The 22,115-nt window shown below is 29.2% G+C and overlaps 3 protein-coding genes and 1 non-coding gene across 6 annotated transcripts; 1 reads left to right on the top strand and 3 right to left on the bottom strand.

The window, feature by feature from the left end:
* Nucleotides 1-2,001: 2,001 nt before the first annotated feature.
* Nucleotides 2,002-3,532, bottom strand: LOC113785871 (uncharacterized). The gene is made up of 2 exons (XM_027333104.2): nt 2,342-3,532; nt 2,002-2,123 (listed from the first exon to the last, which is right to left on the bottom strand). The coding sequence occupies exons 1-2, from the start codon at nt 3,455-3,457 to the stop codon at nt 2,073-2,075; spliced, it is 1,167 nt and encodes a 388-aa protein (XP_027188905.1). The 5' UTR covers nt 3,458-3,532; the 3' UTR covers nt 2,002-2,072.
* A 1,481-nt stretch (nt 3,533-5,013) lies between these two features.
* On the bottom strand, nt 5,014-10,822 carry LOC101510348 (metal tolerance protein C2). Its single transcript, XM_004493537.4, has 10 exons — nt 10,234-10,822; nt 9,461-9,569; nt 9,143-9,182; nt 8,108-8,184; nt 7,181-7,269; nt 6,972-7,041; nt 6,790-6,828; nt 6,493-6,643; nt 5,879-5,968; nt 5,014-5,405 (listed from the first exon to the last, which is right to left on the bottom strand). Exons 1-10 carry the CDS (start codon nt 10,622-10,624, stop codon nt 5,304-5,306), a joined length of 1,158 nt encoding a protein of 385 aa, XP_004493594.1. The 5' UTR covers nt 10,625-10,822; the 3' UTR covers nt 5,014-5,303.
* Nucleotides 10,823-13,340: 2,518 nt separating this feature from the next.
* LOC113785942 (small nucleolar RNA Z161/Z228) lies at nt 13,341-13,426 on the top strand. The gene has a single exon (XR_003472123.1). It is a non-coding gene; the product is annotated as a small nucleolar RNA Z161/Z228 (small nucleolar RNA).
* A 1,089-nt stretch (nt 13,427-14,515) lies between these two features.
* On the bottom strand, nt 14,516-18,427 carry LOC101510027 (nudix hydrolase 23, chloroplastic). Of its 3 annotated transcripts, none has more exons than XM_012713803.3 (8): nt 18,111-18,427; nt 17,866-17,997; nt 16,446-16,522; nt 16,174-16,264; nt 15,882-16,022; nt 15,747-15,805; nt 14,986-15,060; nt 14,516-14,853 (listed from the first exon to the last, which is right to left on the bottom strand). In XM_012713803.3, the coding sequence occupies exons 1-7, from the start codon at nt 18,318-18,320 to the stop codon at nt 15,000-15,002; spliced, it is 771 nt and encodes a 256-aa protein (XP_012569257.1). In that variant the 5' UTR covers nt 18,321-18,427; the 3' UTR covers nt 14,516-14,853; nt 14,986-14,999. The 3 variants fall into 3 exon arrangements, with proteins under 3 accessions (XP_012569257.1, XP_012569256.1, XP_004493593.1); XM_012713802.3 differs by having other exon boundaries at nt 14,516-14,899; nt 16,129-16,264; nt 18,111-18,425; XM_004493536.4 differs by having other exon boundaries at nt 16,129-16,264; nt 18,111-18,424.
* Nucleotides 18,428-22,115: the final 3,688 nt, after the last annotated feature.

Raw genomic sequence — 22,115 nt, 5'->3', positions numbered from 1 at the left:
TTAGTTAAATTTTTTTAATGAATGAAAGTTGTGGTGCAAAACATGTTGGTAAGGGGTAGCACATATTTCAAGATAGAGTGTCTTTTCTTTGTGAAAAGAAATCAAATTTGATGTTTAGAGTTTAGATTACTCACAAACTACTTGTCGTTCTTGATTTGCATATGCACAATTACATATACTTTCTTACACAGACATTTTAATACATTTCACTCATTGTCTAGATATTTGCAAAATTTATATAATTTAATAAAGTGACATTATGGTTTAATTTAATTTCAAAGCATGTGTGAAAAACATTCCAATGTGAGTGCGATGAAATTAATTTCTTTTATTTTTCTGGTAAACTATTACAACTATTATGAAAAACATTCCAATGTGAGTGCGATGAAATTAATTTCTTTTATTTTTCTAGTAAACTATTACAACTATTACTAATTATAAGTAAAATCTTGTATTAAATTTTACAATTCGTCTAACAAAAAATCTAATAATTTAGTTAGAAATATGAATGAGTTATATTATATGTAGAGTTGTCAATTTTACAACTCAATTAATTATTAATCTGAACTCACATGTTGGAAGAGGCAAAAAATTTATAGTTTAAAAGACCTCCAAAAAGAAAAACTCTAAAAATCAAAAAGTCCATAAAATTTTGTGGGGGTATGAGTCCACATTTTTTTTTTAAAAAAAAAATATTAAACCTACAAAAATTTTGATTGAATTTTTTTTTAAAAAAATATTTCAAATAACAAAACATTGGATCTATGAACCAGACTTAAACCTACAAAAAATAATAAAATAATGGATCGGTATCTTAAAAATTTTATTTCAATAGAAGATATAATATTAAAAATTTAGTATTAAATTTTTGAGGAAAGTTTGAGACTTTCGAGCTTTATTTCCAGTTATAATTATATGTAAAAGATTCTGTGTAAGATTCAATCTTTCCACTGGTATATTTATCTCTGTTCTTAAGATATATATACTAAATACTGAGATTCGTTATTAACTTATTAAAAAAGTGTTGTATACGTTAACATTTGGGGGGAGGGCTAAATTGTAGCAAGTTGATGGAAATCAAATCACAATCATTCGAAAATTGATTCAACTTCGAGTAGGAGAGCCACTAGTGGATTCACAGGCCACAACGTTCACTCCTAAAAAAGTTGTACTATACTATTAAATAATTAATTAATTGATGGATCCCTTTACGATTTCCATGTTTATTATTTAAACAGCGAGATCTGGTTGTCTCACCTTCAAATTATGGAGTAATATGTCCACATTCCAAATTAAGTTTCTTAAAATTGTGAAAATCATTGTATAGGATATGCTGGATTATGCGTATCGCCTATTCATTTTATTTTCGTTAAAAGAAAATATTATACGAATAATTCAATGTATCAATAATAATAGAAGCATGTGATATATCATGCCTCGCATAATTAGCAATTGCTAACGTCGTATTGTTAGCATCTGTACTTGTTGTGAGAGGAAATTTTGAAAACATAAGATAAATCCTTAATAGCTGGCAGGGTTTTCGTGAAAGATCGAAAAATAAATTATTAATGATTTTTGGATTGTTGGTGGAATTGGGTAAATTTAATTTAGAGCTAGCAGCTACCTTTCTTTTGTCCTGCTTGGAGAGCACCAACCACGCCATGTCCTAATCGTAACTATTTTCATTTTCATACAAGTGGAATATTACTTTTAAGTTAAAATATTATAGTACTATTATATATTATATTATATATTATATATAGAGTTTAAATCATAATACAATTACTTATTTACCCTTCACCATATGGATTTCACGTTTTTTTTAGTTTAAATTCACATTAATTATAACACGTGTAACTTAATAATATCAATATCCGTCAATTAAATTAAATTTAAGTAAGGTCTTTTTTCAATTTAACTATTGCGATACAATACTAAGTGTTACACATTAGTACTTTGCAATATATATATATATATTTTTATTAAATGATAGTGGTGAAATTTGCAAACCAATTTGTTCACAACTTGATCTCATATATATACTCTGTGCCTCATAAAAACATGTGCTATTGCTATAGGCAACAATTTAGCAACTTCTTCCAACCTGAACGCTTGTTTCTTTCCTGCAACCATTAACAATATTATGGCATAAGTTAAATATTAAATATATTCTTGTGTATACCAAAAACCATGCAGTCTCAAGAAATTTATAAGAAACTTAATTAAAACAGTCCCTTAGTTTGGTGTTTTTACCTTTTAATTATGGCTATCAATGAGATAAATTATTTTTGCAGCACTATAAAGATTTAAGTATATTTTAATTAATAAATAAAAAACTTACCGGCTCTAATGTGGTGATTGTAGGATTTTTCACCACCACTTTCTGACTTGATTCCTCAAACTCACTACCTCCTTTGAAAAAAAGTGCATTCATCTTATCCTTGTGTGACTGTTGAAGCCAATAATTAACAACACCAATTTGTTCTTCTTTACCTTGTCTAGAACTTGTTGACACAACATTTTGGCTATTAATGTAGTCACTAGTATTGACTTCTTTCCTTAACTGATTTATATGCTCATGATGGATTGAATAAGACTTATTCAAATCTATTGAAAAATATGAGTCACTAAATAATGGACTTGTATCATCAGAAAGTGGAGTCGTTTTATGACGAAGTTGTATTCTTTCTTCCAAATTTTCCAAAGAAACAGAATAACTATTTATAGTTTGTTCTGTTTCTTGCAATTCGAGTTCAACAGTGTTCATGTTTTTTCCATTGCTTGAACTATGCTTTTTTAATGGACTAAACAATTTCTTATCCCATCCACCATCAATTCTATTTCCAAGACCAATTTTCTGTGACACCAAATTCATGATCTTATAGTAATTATTATTGTCGCACCCTTGTTGAAAATGAGGTTTTATGTTTTGGACAGCACAAGCTATATGTATATCAAATTCACACATGTTGCACCTATAGAGCCACCCTTTGTAACAAGGTTTGTTACACAAGTCACAAAAGAAATCATAAGGTGGTAAAAATTCAAGCTTTAATTTGTGAGGATGGTGTGTAATTGAAAGTGAGAGAGGAAGTGTGATACAAAGAGAATGAAAGAAAATGTTATATTGAGGACAATGGTAGGAAAATCCAATGACATGTTGTTTACATGCCATGCATTTGAGTGTTGATTTTGTAGCATGTGACGATGAAGGTGTAACAAGGAGGAAAAGATCATGATTTGGATGTGAAGGGTGGTTTGTGATTAAGGGTGTTTTGTAACAAACATTGTGAAGAGAGAAAGGACATGTTTTGCAATTATAGTAATCTTCATTATGTGTGATTTTGAGTTTGCAACCAAAGCAATTTGTGTTTGTTGTGGAGGGTGTGGTTGTATGTTCCAAAAGATGTGGATGGCTAAAGTGGGAAACTTGTGAATCTTTTTGAGTAGATCCCATTTTTATTTTTATTTTGTGAAAGTGCTTCAACAATTGAACTAGTTAGTTCTCCTTTTCCATTGTTTTCCTTCTTCACTTTTTATGTGTGGGAATTGGGATAATTGAACATTCCTAAGTTTTTTATAATCCAACTTTTTGTATTTTTTTTGTTGAAAAAGAAATAATTTTTTGATTATTGAAAGAAAGGTGTTATTAGATTATTATTATTGTCTCTTGTGATTGATGCTTTTCGGAGCTAACTAATGTATGTTGTTGGGGACACGTGGAAGATTGTTGGGAAGTCCGGAATTGTGATGTTAAATTTGTCATTTGTGAAATGAAGTTAAAAGAGCAAAGATTCCTCACACTTTAGCCGGTGGATGTTGATGCTCTTTCACTGATTCACCAATGTGTGATGTTATAGGCTCATTATTGCCCATGTTTTAAAAACTAAACCAATTGCATGTTAGATCGGTTGAACTCATTAGTTTGATCTTGGTGACATTGTTTCAATTGATTTTTTTTTTCTTCTTTTTTTATTTGTTGTTTGATTCAACTATAATTAAATCGATTGTGGCAATTGAACCATAATTTAGAAGTCACATCAATTTGATCTTTAGACTCATTTTTAAAATATTGATTACAATATTTTTTTATATTATAATCCAATTTTGTCTTAGCATTTTTTTTAATCCTCAAGAAAAATGAGTCTCAGTAGTTTAAAGTTTGTTTGAGAGATAACGGGAGATCAAATTCAAAGTTCGACTTTAATATGAACTAGTTAAGTTCAACCACTTAATCATATAATAATTTTTTTCACATAATTGAAATATTATAACCTTCAACATTTTTTCATTAGTTTCTAATTTTCAATATATTCCCTTCAATAGATATAACGAGACACTAAATATAGACACACTTCTCTACCTCAAAACTCGAACAACAGTTCGTTACGCTGTGAGAGAGTTAGCCTCATCTTCTAAATCCAACCCACTAGTTTTTCCTTTTCCATTTCTTTGTTTTTTTGGAGTACAATTCCTTTTCCATTTCTATTACCGTAAAGTGTAGACAAATGGCAACATCAAGAAAATAAGATTGTGCCAACCTGAAGATTAGTTGAACAATTTGAAACTTTAAATTGAGATGCATCGATTCAAAAACTAGGCTTGTTAGGCCTTGTCTCTTCAGAGTATCTGAAACATAAGTATCTCCATTGGTCTCCATATTTTAGTGGCTAATGATATCTTTAATGTTTAATTATCATTTGGTAATGTTAATTGTTAAGCAAGATGGCTGATAAATAACCTCGATATTAAAAAAAATAAAAAATAAAAACATCACAAAACTTGATGCTATTATTTTAATAAATTCACATGTTAATTACCTTATTCTCATTGCTGTAATAGTTTAGACTTGAGAAAATGTAATGTTGGCCTTGTTTGTTCAGAGTCACCAAACGTAAGTCAACTAGCATAAGTTGGTCCAATACTATCATCCGTTACTAGTAACTCAATCAAATTTTATACAGATAATCACTAAATCTGTTGCAATATTTCTCAAAATTGTCTTTTTATCCATAAATAAATAAGTAAAAACTTTTATACTTTGTTGTATGCAACCATGTCTTAAATATCTGAAAAGCTTTCTTCAGTGTAAGGAAGCATATTAATATTTACAAGATGAGAGTAATAACTAAACTCAATGATTTCGGCTTGAAAAAAACAGGCCAGTCAAAAACTTAAGGATCCCTTCTACATAAGAAGTTATGGTACTATCCTTTCACAAGTAACAAACAATGACATTAGTGTGTATACAACCCTTGGTAATAATTATTAGGATGAAGCTATCGAGACAACCTCATCAATCATCATGCATAATCAATCTGCACTGTGAGGTCCTGCACACCCAAATCATGGTATAGACCATGCACAAATTCTAGTATTGGACGATCATCAACCCCTTTCTTTACCTGTCAGCATGATGCACTACAAGTCAGTATCTACAAAGTAACCACTCAATATACAAAAGTAAAAGGAAACATACCATACTAACACAAGTAAAAAAATTGCATCATATTCATATTCAGGTCTTTCTTTACATAATAGATAAACATTTCACTTTTGTATCTTCATCGCTCCAAAATTCATCGGTTTATATATATATAAGGGTCATATCTAGTGAGAACGAATTTTTTAAAGCGAGAGTGAGAGGAACACTTGTCAACCGTAAGATCAAAATAGATGGTATTAAAAGTCTCATTTCAAATAACACATGTGTTTCTTCCTAGTGTATCAATTCTCATTTCTCATCCACCCTTTCATCTTCTCCAACCCACCCTCATCTACCATGAATCTATTGTATCCTAATAATTATTCAAGTTTCAGTTTTTGCCCCTACATGTTGTTGGGGCAAAGGGAAGGAAAACAAAATACTAAAAATTACCTGTATTGACAGTGAACCAACCGTACGACCAGGCACCAATTCCCAAAAGCGAGCCTGGGAGACTTCCAGTACATCTTCCAGAGCAGAAATCTGAACAAAATATAATATATTATACTTAGAAAGTGAAGCATCGACACATTAACAGATGTAAAATTAAAAGGTTGTAGTATAAACTAAATCAAACAAAATGTGCATTAACAAGTTGCCAAAATATTTGTGAAACCTAAAACATCGTTTAATTGATTATATATCAGGAATTTCAAAATAAAGTTTATGTGCAAGTGGTTTCAGGTAAGTGATTATGTAGCTTTGTCAACAAATTTACAACACAAAAATACACAAAGTAGAATCAGAGAACAGCTTTTATGTAATATTTGCAGACCATTTGAATTATCAAGAAATTTGAAAAAAGGTGTTTTTAGCCAATTTGAGACTTCAACAGAAGTTGAAAGAAAAAAGAGCGATCACTTCATTAACAGCCCATTGTACAATACACGTTAGTCTTTCTTCATAATAAGTCAGTTCCAAACAAATTGCGGTGCAAAGACCAGAATCCCCGAGCCATGTAGGGGTAAAACGTAAAAGCACATTTTTCCCAAGAAAAATGTAATAACCTGTCTCAAGCATTTGCTAAAAGCAGTAGTTGGGATGCTGGGAGGTGCCATTTGGAGCAAGATACCACCAGTTGCTCTAAAGAGAGGCAAAACAAGAATAAAAACTGCAACAGAAACAAGTCCCAAACACAAAACTTCTGCATTCTCAACCCTATCAAAAAAGAAACAGAAACAAGTCATATTACAATATCCGAAGAAATTGGGTTAGGAGACCGTCAAATTCTCTTTTCTTCTAAAACTTTTTTCATTTTTCATTTTTCACGAGACAAAATGGACATAAAATGAAAAGGTATTTACCCGATGGACAATAACCAGGATGCCAATACCAAACCTGCACTGAGAAACCATTGAAGTTTATAAGCTTGATATGAATTTGTATAGAGGAAAAGAAATGCATCAAAATTGAAGGGGTGTTGGTACGTTATGTTATTGTCATACATATGTACAATGGGTCGACAGATAAATTCAAGCATATCTACCTGCGAATGGAATCTGCAAGGACATGCAGGAAAACGGAGTGGCAATTCATATCTTCTGCATTTCTGTAGGCTGCAAGATAAATTCCAGAAGAGACAGATAATATTCGTCACAGGTCAAGGCTCAAAAGGAAGTATCAAAACATGAGCATCCCACTTGAAACAGGGAAAAGGTTAAATTAGTGAATCTTAAACGTGCAACAAAGACTGACCAAGATTTATCCGAGCATAGTTCCTGAAGAACCACACACCAATGAGATTCACAAATAAATTGGTCACTGCAGAAACAATCAAGTAGTGCCTACACACAGAACACAGTCATCAGAAATAAAAACTTAAAACAAAAAGATTAGAACACAATCAAGTAATCCAATATTAGCAACTCCAATGTTAACTGCTATAATCCTCACAAACCATATTCTATGTAAATAGGGATGAAGAAAAAGAATGGAACAAAAGATCACATCAGCAACACCAAACAGTGGGAGAAAAAAAAGGCAAGAATTAAGAAAAATTGTTAATTTTGTTAGTTGCGTTTGGTTTACAATTTTTTTTCTTTCAAAGTAGCCCTTTAGAATTATTGAGACCACCAAATCACTTTTTGCACCTAAATAACTTGCATTGTGACTGGCCACTCCCACCTCTTCGACAGTCTTAACAAAAGAGAGAGGATGAAATAAATAGGGGTATTTTGGTAAGAAAATAGTTAATGCAAGACATAAATGAGAAGGGATCTCATAAAAAAGAACAACCAAGTTTATCAAAAGTGTAATATTTAGTGACAGAGGAAGCATAACTTAAAAATTGATAATGATCAGATATTAGAGAAGAATATTATAATGACTCGTGCTTAGATAGTGACCATCTTGGTGTATATGGAGTGAAGTCCAACCACCAAAATAAAACATATTGAGAAAGCTGTATTATTTGACCCAAGGGTTATAGGACCTAGGATATTAAAAATGTATACTAGAGAAAGAAATTATAGTGAAACTTTGCTTTTGTTTTAGCTATCAAGTTCCTTAACGCAATTTGTAATGTGTAAAACCCTAGGTCAATTCGTTTGTTGCTGGATATGTAAAATACTTGATAGAAATAATATAACACAAACACTCATAGTGAGTACAATACAAACTTACTTGTGTTCTGATTCATCTTGTATAAATGCATGAAGTGCTTCAACTGCTAGGGAGAATGACATAAACAAAAGAAACAGCTGTCTACACAGGCAACAGAAGAAGAAAATTCAATATATTAGTGCATATGATGCAATTACCGAATGAGAGAGAGAGAGAGAGAGAGAGAGAGAGAAGAGAGAGAGAGAATAATTATACGATGCACCAAACAGTTTACTTGAAACAGTCACATCAAATTCTTTTAATCCCATACAAGTGACTCCTTAAGGACATAATGAACATTTTAATATTCAAACCAGAATGGCATTCATTATCCATTCCTTTAACAAAATGCATTTCCTATGTAAAAGGATAGCTTTCAGCAACTCAATTCATTATTACGTATCAGATCTAACTTTGTTTTCCATTTATCAAGTGGTACCAATCCACATTTGATAATATAAATCCTTTAATAACAGCATCTGAGATTTTAAGCAAATAGAAAAGTTTACATTATTATAGAAAATTTGTTTCAGATATTTTGTGAGGGATGAAAATTACAGACAAACTCATCAACAACATTAAGGGGGGCCTTTAATAAATAGTTTAATTAAAAACTTATTGTATGAGGGCTTGTGTATAAGTTGTCTCTGTAATCAAAATCAGAATCAGAATCAGGGTAAGCTCCGCATAAGTTCTGCAAAAGCTGCTTTTATAAGTTCTTCCAAGTGCTTACACAAGTACTTATGTCATAAAATAAGTTCAAAAAAACTCTTTTGAATAATTAATAAATTTTTTATTTAAAAAATAAACTCTATCGAATGCCCCCCTAAACCTCACGAAAGAATCAGTAGACCTGCTTTGAGACCCACACAAATCATCTCTCCAGCTAGAGATGCACATGCAAACTAAGAAGGTTAAAGAATATGAATATTTCTTTAAATGGTTACTAATTTTATTATTCAAATTTCAATCTGTAAATTGATGACAGCATCAGGCAACCACTTCATAATGATACAAGGTAACAACTGCAGAAGAAAGGAAATGTAGAATACTTACGGCATTTGTAAAGGCAGACAAGACTTCTAGTCTTTTATACCTGAAATTAAAGTACATCAATAAAGCCGTAGACAGGATTGAAATGATTAATCAAACAGTAAGTAATATTCCAATATTATCTTTAGTAAGAAACATACAACAATACAAATACACATTCATATTCTTGCGTGCAAAACATAAGCAATTACATACAGACAATGCATTGGGTTACATATACATTACACATCAAAATTCAGTTACAAAGTAAACATGTTCATGTAATTATACCTACAAATGGTTCTGCATTGTGCAAGACAATACATGAAACAAAAATCTCACCCATAAGTATAATCTCCATCAGATTTTTTCCTAGACGCACCCATAACAAACAACGAAAACGTGAGAAGACCACATCCAAATGTCAAGTGAACTGCATCAGACACCAAACCTGAAAAAGCATAGTTATAAATTGAAAAGTCAGCAAGAGATTCAATTTGACATCTAAGGCTTCACTTATGAAATAAACCCGTATATAAATGTTTGAAAAAACTTATACATCTAGATTATCCTATGTTATAAGTTGTTCTCAGCTTATTTCGATATAGTCACTTGTAGAGCTTAAAAAAAACAGCTTATTCAGAGTTTATATGCAATTTACTCTTGTTTTTCTCAAGGTAGAAACAGCTTCTGCAAGATAAGCTCGTAAATGGTAAGAGCATTGTTTGGTTAAACAGCTTATCATATCAGTCCTCATGTATAAGCTATTTTATATAACAAAAAATAAAATAAAGTCGACATATTTTCATTTAGCTATCATGAAGAGCTTGTGAAAATAAGTTGAAAACAACTTATAGGAATATCATCAGTTGTTTTCATAAGCTCGGTCAAATATTATCGCAAGTGTTTATACTAGGAGATAAACCTAAATAAATCATTCATATTCATTCGATCCTCTTATTGGATGGACATATTTTACCAAAGCAGCAATTTTTAATGATGAATCATCCAAAACAAACAATTGCGAAAGCTTCTTCAGAATAAAACAAACAATTGCAAAAACTAAAATTAAAATATAAATTGAAAATGAAAATGAGTTGAAAGTTTAATCTTACCAACACGGTCAGTGAAGAGACCAATGAGCAACTCAACAGTAGAGTAAGCAACATTAAGCGAAATCATAAAAAACAATCTCTTCATATACCTATGACCAGACCTAACATTTCGAAAAACAGATAAAAAAAATGACGAAAAAGACGTTTTTTGCGGCGACCCAGAAGGTTTATCATCGTGACTGGACCAGTAGTGATAATGGGGTCCATAAGAAGGGATGTCTATGCTTGAATCTGTTCGTGAAAGGAAAGGTTTTCTGAAACCCGAATCGGTAGAAATGGGAGTGATGGGTTGATGTTGGAAAGAAGCTTGGCGCGAAAAGGCGAATCTACGATCGGTTCCAGTGAAGCCGAAATCGCCGTTGAGAGAACCTAGAGTTTCTATGGCTTCCATGGTGATGGAAAACAGAGAAGAAATTGAATTGGGAATTGTGATGGTGATAGTTGAGGGAATGATGATGCTGATTTTTTGAGTTGTGTCGCTGAAACTATAACTGTAACTGTCCGATGGAGGAGATGCCGTGATCGAAATCACTCTGATTACTGCATTCCGAGTCAATCTAAACTTTAGTGCCGTCGCAAAAATATAATTTCATACCATTCATTTTAGTTCATTTACTATCACTTTTTGCTATTTAAAATTTATCTTTACACTTAAAAATTACAAATTTTAGCTCAAGTTAGATTATTTCTCGAAAGAAATTTAATGTGAGTTGATAGTAGTTAAACATATCAATATTGATTTTATGTCTCTGTAATTGATTTTGGCATCTTTTAAACTGTAATCAAACAAAGCTTTGGTCTTATTTAGGAAAATGAAATTCTTATTATGCTATCTAATTATAGTGGTTATAGTATTGTATAGGTTAAATTACATCTCTGGTCCATTAACTTAATTTTAAGTAACGTTTTTAGTTATTTATCTTTTTTTTCTCTTTCCGATTTAGTCCTTTATTCCTAACAATATCAAATAAAGTATGAAAATATGAGTTTATTTGAATATTTGCGTTACGAATTTGATGAAATTTGTATTATATTGAAGAATATAATTAATTTTATGAGTTTTGATTAATTTTTTTTTTGAAATTTTGTATAAAAAATGATAACATTGTTGAAATTTTAAAACATAAAATATCAAATTGTCACTTAAAATTAAAATAAAGGATCAAGTCGGGAAAAAAAAAAAGATAAAAGACTAAAATGTTACTTGAAATTAAGTTAAGGGACCACAGATGTAATTTAGCCTATTGTATATGAAAATGTTCTGAAAAAAATTATGGCTATGAAAGTCTTTTACTTTAGCTTCGTTACTTCCTCGTATATTTTTTTTCACAAAATTAATTAATTAACGTGTAGTTATCGATAATGTAAAGCACAGAGTAATTAAGTGAAAATTTTAAAAAATTATTTAGTTTAAATTGAAGTATTTTTCGTTATGGTAAATAATGATAATTTAAAAACTTTTATTCTCAATGTAGACAAATAGTTCAAAAACTTTTGAACTGTGACTGTTATTATAGACAATGAAAATCAAATATTTATCAATTTTAATAAAGGTCAAAATTATTCAGTTTAGTTGAAATTGAAAAATCTTTATAAAAAAAATCACACATTATTTAATATTATTGTAAAGGATGAGAGAAACATAGACTATATACATATAATAACTTCAGTTATTGGTTGCAAGACTATACACTATGTATAAATTATAAGTTATGTTGGATAATAGTGATTTATAAGCTTATAGTCTATAACACTTTTTGATAAATTAATTCAAGTAGTTTATAAATTTATAATTTATTATTTATTATTTATTCTTCTAACTTTATCTTTATTGTTTGACTAAAATCCGTGTTTATCCTTTATAATTTATTTATTATAATCTATAATAAATAATTAAAATAAATAAATTTTTATTTTTTAATAAATACTAATTTAAAGTAAAAATATTATCTACTATGGTTTAAAATAAATAAATGAGCTAAATAAATAATTTTTTATTATAATTTTAAAATGTAAATAATTTAAATTTAATAATATATAATATTTTAAAATAATAATTTATTTATTTTAATTTAAAATAAATAATAAATATATCAAATGATAAACTTTAAATTAATAAAAAAAAGTAAATTTAAAACTACTGCTTTTAAAATATTGGCTAAATTACATTCGTGGTCATTTAACTTAATTTCAGGTAACGTTTTAGTCCTTTATTTTTTTTTTCTTCCCGATTTAGTCCTTTATTCCTAAAAATATCAAATAAAGTATGAAAATATGAGTTTATTTGAAGATTTGCGTTACGAATTTGATGAAATTTGTATTATATTGAAGAATATAATTAATTTTATGAGTTTTGATTGAATTTTTTTTTGAATTTTTGTATAAAAAAGGATATCATTGTTGAAATTTTAAAACATAAAATATCAAATTGTCACTTAAAATTAAAATAAAGGACCAAGTCGGGAAAAAAAAAAAGATAAAGGACTAAAACGTTACCTGAAATTAAGTTAAAGGACCACAAATGTAATTTAGCCTAAAATATTTAAAACATTAATTAATAAAATTTATCTAATTTTTATTAAAAAAATGCATTTTTATTTTACATTTTAAAATTAATTAAATTGCTATTTTAATTAAATACTCAACTAATTTAACAATTATCAGCTCATTTTACTAAAGAGAGTCATAATATTATTTTTAGCTGTTCTTTGATTTTAAAATTTTCACTTATTTATGTTGTTTGAACGGTATTATTGAAAAATATATTATTTTTTCTTAAAAGAAATATTTACTTGAATAATAGCCGTATAAAACTCTTCTTTTAACATAGGAGAATACTAAATACAGCCCGTTTTTATTGTCACGCAAAAATACTAATTCGTCGCCGTTTCGGAAAACCCATGTAACACACAGCCCGTAGTATAGTAAAAAATATGCGCAGCATAAGTCCCACATCGGTTATATTGCAAAGGAATTTGCTTTCATCCTAGTATAATAACAATGGTGATGCCATTATGATTGTCAACAGCAATAACTTCAAGGGTGTTTACTTCCCTAACATTTTTGATTAGTTGGTTTATGATTTTGTTTAGTTAAAATTTTAGTCTCTACCATATGATGAATATGGATTACACTAACTCACGACGGTCGTCTGAGTTCACTATGATGTATTAATCCGATAATTCTGATGGTTAGAGTTAGAAAAGAGTCCCAAAAGTTTGATTGATTAAAGATCTCTTTAGTGAACTTGAATGAATTTGAGGGTCCACGAAACATTTTGTCTATGCTAGATGGCAGTCATAACATTCTTGTTTTTCATTTCCTTTTAACTCTTAATAAAAACACTATTATATATTGCAACCATAAAACAAACACTGTTATATAGAATTAAAATATATTATTTTTTACCTAAAAAATATATTAAAATGTTAAAATACTTAAATTTTATAAGTTATATAAACAATTTTTTTATTTAACCGGTGTAACACTAAAAAGTGGACTTCCTTCCGTCAACTATCATGATATCCAGAGGAGGTAAAAGAATATGAAGTATTTCACAGACAAGAACATTTTTGACCCTTCATTCCAATTTTTGAATTAAAAATGACGATTTGATATATTTTACATGACATATAATTTTATGAAATAAATTCATTTAAATGTATTAATTATTTACATGTTATTGATTAAATTACAAATATGAAAATTTTCTAAAGATAAAAGTTAAATTTTTATGATATTTTATATTAATTTCATAGATGTTAATTATTTTTTATCATTATATCATGTCACATTATTTAAAGCATATCACATTGTTTTTCTTTAGTTAAAAAATTGAAAAAGAAGGGATTAAAATTATCGACTTTTAAAATAAGAACAATTTCATAAATCATAAAAAATAAGATAATTAAAATCACAAATTAAACCTAATAAATAATAACACACTTTGAGTGTTCTGATTTAAAAATATATAGACAATTTGGTAATTAATAGTTTGAAGAGATTGGATTTCATCCCCTTGCACTCCAAATTGAGAGAAGAAAAATGGAAAAAAATTAATAGAATGGATTTCACATGTGAGCCTACTCAATCAATCTAAACAAAATCTAAAGTAACAAAATTCAAGCTTGCATTTGTTTTTTTTTCTTTTATAATAATCGTGTTATACTTGTGAAATATTCACTACAGTTCAACTGGGGTACTCCCTTCAGCCGGATCTACTCCTAAGCAGGAGTTAGGGATGGAAACCCGACCTTGCCCTCGATATGGAAAATAGGAAAAATTCAAAAAAGAATTTCATTTATCTTGATGAATGTTCATGTTTACAATTTCAGTGATGCCATTATGCCACAAAACAAGTCTCAGTCTTCTACTGTTCTACAATAGCAACAGCCTATAAATCTAAGAACCCTCGATGAATTTGATGGCCATCATGAATTGCATCAAGCACAAGTGATCTAATGTGTTACGGTTGTTTCTTGAATCGAAACAGTCTGTCTATCTTTTGACAGGGGTAAATTTAAGCCAGGTATGCTCAAGTTCTTGTAGAAGATACAGCCACCTTCAGGCTTGCAGAATTTAAATTTCTTCTAATAACAATCTTCAAATATCCAGACTCAACTGCAACCACCAAAATGTTTGGAAATATCATGATACTAGGCGTATACTGACAAATCGAAAAGTATATGATTATAAATAGCTCGTTTTAATCATTCATATTATTATTATTGCAATATAGCATGGGGAACTAACCTGTTTATCATGGTTTATGTGTGCATGTGATGATTCAATGTGTAGGCATGAATATCAGATGGACTTGTACCCGGCCTAACAACACATATCAAGACAAAATCATACACGAGTAGGAAAAGAAGTCTAGGTAGCAAAGTTTCAGAAATATTCAACAGCACAGATAAAAGCAGCCTTGGGGAGGCAAGTAGCATCTCTAAACATACAGGATAATCTTCACAAGAAAACACATTGATTTCATAATGAGACAGCTGCTATCCCAAACACACATAGAGATAGCCTATTTTTTTGTCCTAATTAATTTAAATATTATCTATTTTGCCAAGTAGCCAACCCAATCCAATTAGTTGAGATCTATCTGAATGACCGGGGGCTAATATATTTCAGTACTAAATGAAAGTATTTTAATTTTTTTCCAAAACTTAAATACTCCATCCCACTCCCTATTTGTAAGAAATAAGAAACAAAAGACTAAATTACAAAGGCAAAGGAAACACATTTGAAATTGTTAATGCTAACTTGCATAGGGACATATATTTCTAAGTAAAATAAAATTCACAATAAACTAGGGGTGAAAAAGGAATTTCAATAATTAATACCCTTTTAGTTACAATTAAAACGATTACCGTGTTTCATATATTTGTGACCGACAAAATTTTCTAATTGTCTCTTATAAATAGGACTAGATTGCGTAGTTTCCTTCCCTCAAACCAAACTGTACATAATATTAAGGGAAAATATCCTGTATTGAGGAAGAAGTATACCTTTTGTTAATGGTTCCATAATGAAATTTGGGTTTGCCAGCCTTGATATCCTCAATATACTGTGGCCATGAGACACAATATGAGTAGGTAACATATAACATAACCAGACAGAAAGTTCATATATGTCAAACATACCAAACTCAAGGTAACCACCATTGATGAAAAGGATAGAGCATTAAAAGGTATATCATCAAGTGCAAAAAGTTGGCATTCTGATGATTCTGGACCAGGTGAAAAATGGGGCTTCTTCAGCTTTGCTAAGAATATCATGTAAGTCTGCCTCAATCATGTGATAGTCAAGATTAAAAACCTAGGCAAGAATATAACAACAAAAAGAAACATATGACCGAATATAAATCAAAGTTTCTTCCTCAGTCCTCACTTGGCCAATTAAAGGAATATCCAGTTGAGCAAAGGGAGAAATTACTTCTACATCTGCATTTGCTTCCTCCCTTGTTTCCCTCATTGCACCTTCCACAGCTGACTCTCCAATTTCCAAATAACCAGCAGGAAGCGTCCTTGTTGATACCAAAATATGAAATTAACATAGCTCACTGACGAAAAGAGACGCAATATTCATCATTATCATAAATTTATTAGCATTTAGGTTATAAACTTAATAGTTTCATAAAGGAACCTAATCTATACATAACCAGAATATACAGTGATAATTAACAGTTAATATAAATTGATTCGTACCAAAGACCATGAGATGGTTGAATATTCCTCTTGCAAAGGAGGATTTTGTTATCTTGTTCAACGAGGCAACCAACTACCTACTTTGCCAACCAAAATCATGCCATGTTCGGGACAAAGTAATTAGTCATACAGTCTTGTACAAAATGAATGAAAAGAATAAGTGCTATGAAAAACACTATACAACTATCACAGAGTTCTTTTCCTAACAAGTCAGAAAATACATGCAAAAACATAAGATACTCCTCCAAATCCTTATTTGTGTTGCATTGCATTATAATTAAGTGTTTCGAGAAAAAGACTGCGTCAGACACCAGGCAGGCCAATTTAAATCATTTTATATGCAGATACCCAAAATCAACATCCATCTCAGTATCAAATATCAAATTCATGCATCACACTCTAATCTTATTTTTTTAATTTAAAAAAATCCTAAAGCTGATGCAATGAAGGCTGAGAAAAAAATCATAGATCACGCTTCCTTTTCTCAATGGGTCCAACCCTTCCCTGAACCCTGCCATGATGGTAACTTTGAAACAATAGGTTGCTACTTCCTTTTCTCAATATCCACTCTAATACATTTTAAAAATCCAACAAAAGGCATAGCATTTTCATTTAATATAACAGGCAAGACTTGTGTCTAAAATAACTTTATATATGTTGTATTCGGTATAGTATACCACAATGCAACAAAAAAAAAACTCAGATCCTGGATTGAAGTTTAGGTTATCCACAGGGCTCTTCAACTCTTTAGCTACATACGACAGGAGCCAAAACCTCCTTGAGAAAACTTCACTTGCAAATAAATTCTTTTTTTTTTCGTAAAAGAAAAATAGTATTGGATAAGAGAAATAAACAGTAATTTCAACAAACGCATGTCCTCCATTATGCTGATAATAGCACTTTGAGATCCTAATCCAAATCTAAAGTATAAATTTTAGATGAGCAGAATCTACAAAATCAGCAGTAAAATATTTTAACATGCTACACATGAAAGAACAAGCAAAATCAATGTCATTGTGCAGCAATGAGTAATATAGTATTTGCATGATTATCTTGCAAGTAGGGATGAAAATAGGTTGGACAGCCTACGAAGTGCTTGTGGTCTACTACTCTGTATCAGCCTATCAGGCATCAGTTAGATCATACTAACTTACACTAAATAAGCTAGGTTTAGACTTATTTAAAAGCTTATTCAGCTAAAATTGCCAGACATTAGGTCATTTAAAAAGTCTTTTAAGCCAAACTATAAATCATATACTTTTCAGGCCAACCTATGCTTATTTTAACTCTACTTGCACATCAAACACACATCTGAAACTCCAGTAGTTTAAACAGTTTACATGAATTATTACTTCACAGTTCACACTAGTAGTTAATTGAACCAACCAGAAGCTAAAGAGAGGTATGTTTAGGAAATTACCATTTTGGGATTCTGATAGGCAATTCTCCCACAAACTGTACATATGGCTCTCAACTTTTCTTCTCCATCGGGTATAACATGCTTCGTTGAACCACCACACCATTGACAAAACTTGATACTTCGAACATTCCCCTACATTTTCAATTACCATCAATAATTGACTATGTAGATCTGAAACTAAAAGATTATGATGCTATTTCGTCAACAACAACAACAACATAATAATATTAAAATTGCGAACTCACAGCAGATTGAAGCGATGAGGAAGCACGAAACGGTGCGAATCGAGTTCTGCGAGGGGTGGTGATGGTTGGAAGGAGTTTGAAAGAGGGGTTAGGGTGTGAAATTTGGGAGAGTGACGATAGTGATGAGATTGAAAGGGAGGTTCGAGGTTTTAGAGTCCAGCGTTGACTAACAAACCCGCATAGCTGAAGCTGGATAGCTTTCACCATCATTCTTCTTCTTCTTCTTCTTCTTCTTCTTCTTTTTCTTCTACAGTTCTACTCTGATTGGAATTTCCTTCCAAAATTCTTAGGTAGAAAACGCACCTTTTTTTTAGCTACTACTGTTCCAAATGTTTTACCAATGAATTATTTTAATTTTATTTCAAAATACTTTAGAATTATTATTTTTTCTTTTAATTGCAGTTTTAGTCTTCTATTTTTATTAATTCATAAAATATATTATTTTATTTTAAAAGTCGATAATTTTAATTACTATTTTTATTATTTAACTAAAAAATAATAATATAAAATACTTTAAATAATGTGTCATTGTAATACAATACTGTAAAATAATTAACATTATTAAAATAAAATATTATAAAAATTTAACTTTTAACTTCATAATTTTTTTATATTAGTAATTTAATTAATTATATATAAATAATTAATATATTTAAGTGATTTTATACTATAGAATTATATGTAATACTATTTAAAATACTCATTATTTTTTATTCAAAAATTTAAGAGATTAATTAAAATATAATTGAAAAATCAATTTCGTTGATCGATAAAAGAAAACAATCAAAATTATAATTTATTATTATTACTTTGATCTTCTTCTTCTTCTTCTTCTTCTTCTTCTTCTTCTTCTTCTTCTTCTTCTTCTTCTTCTTCTTCTTCTTCTTCTTCTTCTTCTTCTTCTTCTTCTTCTTCTTCTTCTTCTTCTTCTTCTTCTTTTTCTTCTACAGTTCTACTCTGATTGGAATTTCCTTCCAAAATTCTTAGGTAGAAAACGCACCTTTTTTTTAGCTACTACTGTTCCAAATGTTTTACCAATGAATTATTTTAATTTTATTTCAAAATACTTTAGAATTATTATTTTTTCTTTTAATTGCAGTTTTAGTCTTCTATTTTTATTAATTCATAAAATATATTATTTTATTTTAAAAGTCGATAATTTTAATTACTATTTTTATTATTTAACTAAAAAATAATAATATAAAATACTTTAAATAATGTGTCATTGTAATACAATACTGTAAAATAATTAACATTATTAAAATAAAATATTATAAAAATTTAACTTTTAACTTCATAATTTTTTTATATTAGTAATTTAATTAATTATATATAAATAATTAATATATTTAAGTGATTTTATACTATAGAATTATATGTAATACTATTTAAAATACTCATTATTTTTTATTCAAAAATTTAAGAGATTAATTAAAATATAATTGAAAAATCAATTTCGTTGATCGATAAAAGAAAACAATCAAAATTATAATTTATTATTATTACTTTGATCTCATCATATCTTAAAAGAAACATTAATTAATCTCTTTTATTTTTATCCTTGAATTAATATTGTGTGAATATTTTTATTTATATATAAAAAAAATAAACTAAGCTCCCTTTGAAAGACAGTACAATTTTTAACAGCCAATAAAGTTAATGAAGCAAAATTTGAAATATTAGATTTTTTTTGTTTGTTTGTATTTTTAAAAAATCATTTGTTAAAAAAATTATTTTTGTTTAGAAATGAAAAACTAAAAATAGTAATTTATTACATTCGACTCGCGATGGATGAGAGAGAAATATGTCACAAAATTTAAAAACATTTAACTTAATTTTATAATGAGAGAAAATAATATAATTACCCTTATCTCTTTTTAAAAATCTAAAATTGCCTTATAAGGTTTTAAGTACCAATATATCATTGTTTTGAATTTTTTTTTTTAAAAAAAAATGAGAAGTTGGAATGTATAAATGATTTTTCAAAGGTCCTAAACATTACAACTTTTCACCTTTAAAAAAATGAAATTTAAAAACAATGATATATTAGTACTTAATTTAAAATTGGTGATAGTATGGTATTTAATTTTTTGTAGCGATAGTATAAAAAAAAACAACATCAATCACTTTAAAGCCCCTCCCACTAACCAATTTAAGCCCTTCCGAAATCACTCAAAAATCTACCATTGAAATAGTATACATATAAAGTGAGCAAGCAAAGCCATCAATCAGATAAGGATGATTCTCACCTACTTAGATTTAGTGCAATTTTAACTTGAAAACCAAATGTTTTGCACCACTTTTTAATGTACTTTAATTTTAGTATTTTGATGGAATTGTTGTTGATGATTCTTATCGCTGGAACCAACTTTTGGAACAAAATGTTGATAATATATGGCTCATCAAAAGTATGTTCTAGATGTTAAGAAAATTCATGTGATTTCCAATGTATCTCCTAAGTTGTATGAGTTGAAATGGTTAGATTACCTGTATGTATGAACTAGGAATGAAAAGTCAATAGAAAAATCTTTAACTTTTTGTCAATAAAATAACTTAAAATGGAGTTGTCACGAATCAATTCATGCTAATTTACTAATAAAATAATATGTAACTATGAGACCATTTAGACGCAAATGAAAAAAATAATCATTGTAGTCCGTGGATATTTTTACAATTACACTTTAATTGAAAATGATTTTCATCACTTTGAGTTCAACCATGAATATTGTCATTGTATTCTCTTCATTAAAATCTATATCAATATACCGTTTTCATGAAGATACTTATATCTACACAATCAAATTAAACAAAAAGAAAAATAAGTTTTAACTTCTCAAACAGTAAAAGTATTTTTCATTACGTTTTATTGTTTTCTTGTTACTTTCTTTAAAATTTAGAAAAATTGTACGATTTATAATAAATATATGTTTAATTTTAAAATAAAATTAATAAAATTACATTGAAACGTAGTTTTAACAATCTATCGAAAATCAAACAAACACTAAAAAGATGTTTGAACCCCCAAGTTGAGAAGGTGATTATTTGTTTAACACATGGCCAAAAAAAGGAGTGTGGTCAACGGGGGACAAAGATTGTCCTAAATGCGAAACCATGTTGTATGCCCGGTTGGTAGTTATCCGATGCACGTCTTATGGACATGGCAAAGGAAGTGCTCATCAACCGTTGGATCTGCTAGAGGTCTTGAATCGGTCAATAAGTAATCCAATCGTGGGGACAAAAAGAGTAGAGGAGAAGATCAAGTGTAAGTGGATTCTACCGCATCAAACAAAACAGCCCAACATGTTCTTTCGACAGTTGCAAACTGAATGCTGAGTTGGTAATGGCACGCACTATCGCTTTTTGCACCGTCCCATGTATGATTACTTCCACTCCTACCCCATCGGCCACCAAAAAGTTGGAGTGAAAATTACACACCTCAAGATGAAGAAAAGCTGCTTCTCTCAAATAACTACCCTCCGAACTTTTTTCTGGTGGGGTCTTTTTTCCTTTTTCCTATGTTGCCTATCGCTTTTCATTAGATCCAGCTCAATTACTACAATATTATGTTGATGTTGATATTTATAAAACACCATACAAGTTCTCGTACGTATGTCACAATGTTGAAGTAACATTTTGCTTTTAAATAGAAGCACAGATCCACTCATCCATATCATGTTCTAATTTTATTTAATAAAAGTTCAAGTGGATGTAATTCTGAATGAAATATAAATAAAATGAGTTAATAAAATAGATATATTTTGTTTTAATTTTGAACTAATTAAATATATCAATTTTTATGATAGTTTTTATTATATTTTGAAATAGAAGGAGTATGTTTTAACTTTAGTATTATTACAAATTGAAATAATTTTATTTATATTTTTGAAAAATTAAAATATATATTATTCTTTAAAAAGTAAGACTGATATTCAATAATTCATATAAAAAGGTTACTACCACTCTCAAGGGTAATTTAGTCTTTTAAATATGTATAATGCATTAATG

The sequence above is a fragment of the Cicer arietinum genome, chromosome 3 (assembly GCF_000331145.2).
Source record: "Cicer arietinum cultivar CDC Frontier isolate Library 1 chromosome 3, Cicar.CDCFrontier_v2.0, whole genome shotgun sequence".
NCBI lineage: Eukaryota > Viridiplantae > Streptophyta > Magnoliopsida > Fabales > Fabaceae > Cicer > Cicer arietinum.
Note: the sequence above shows the minus strand (reverse complement) of the source record. Positions and strands in the feature narration are given on the sequence as shown.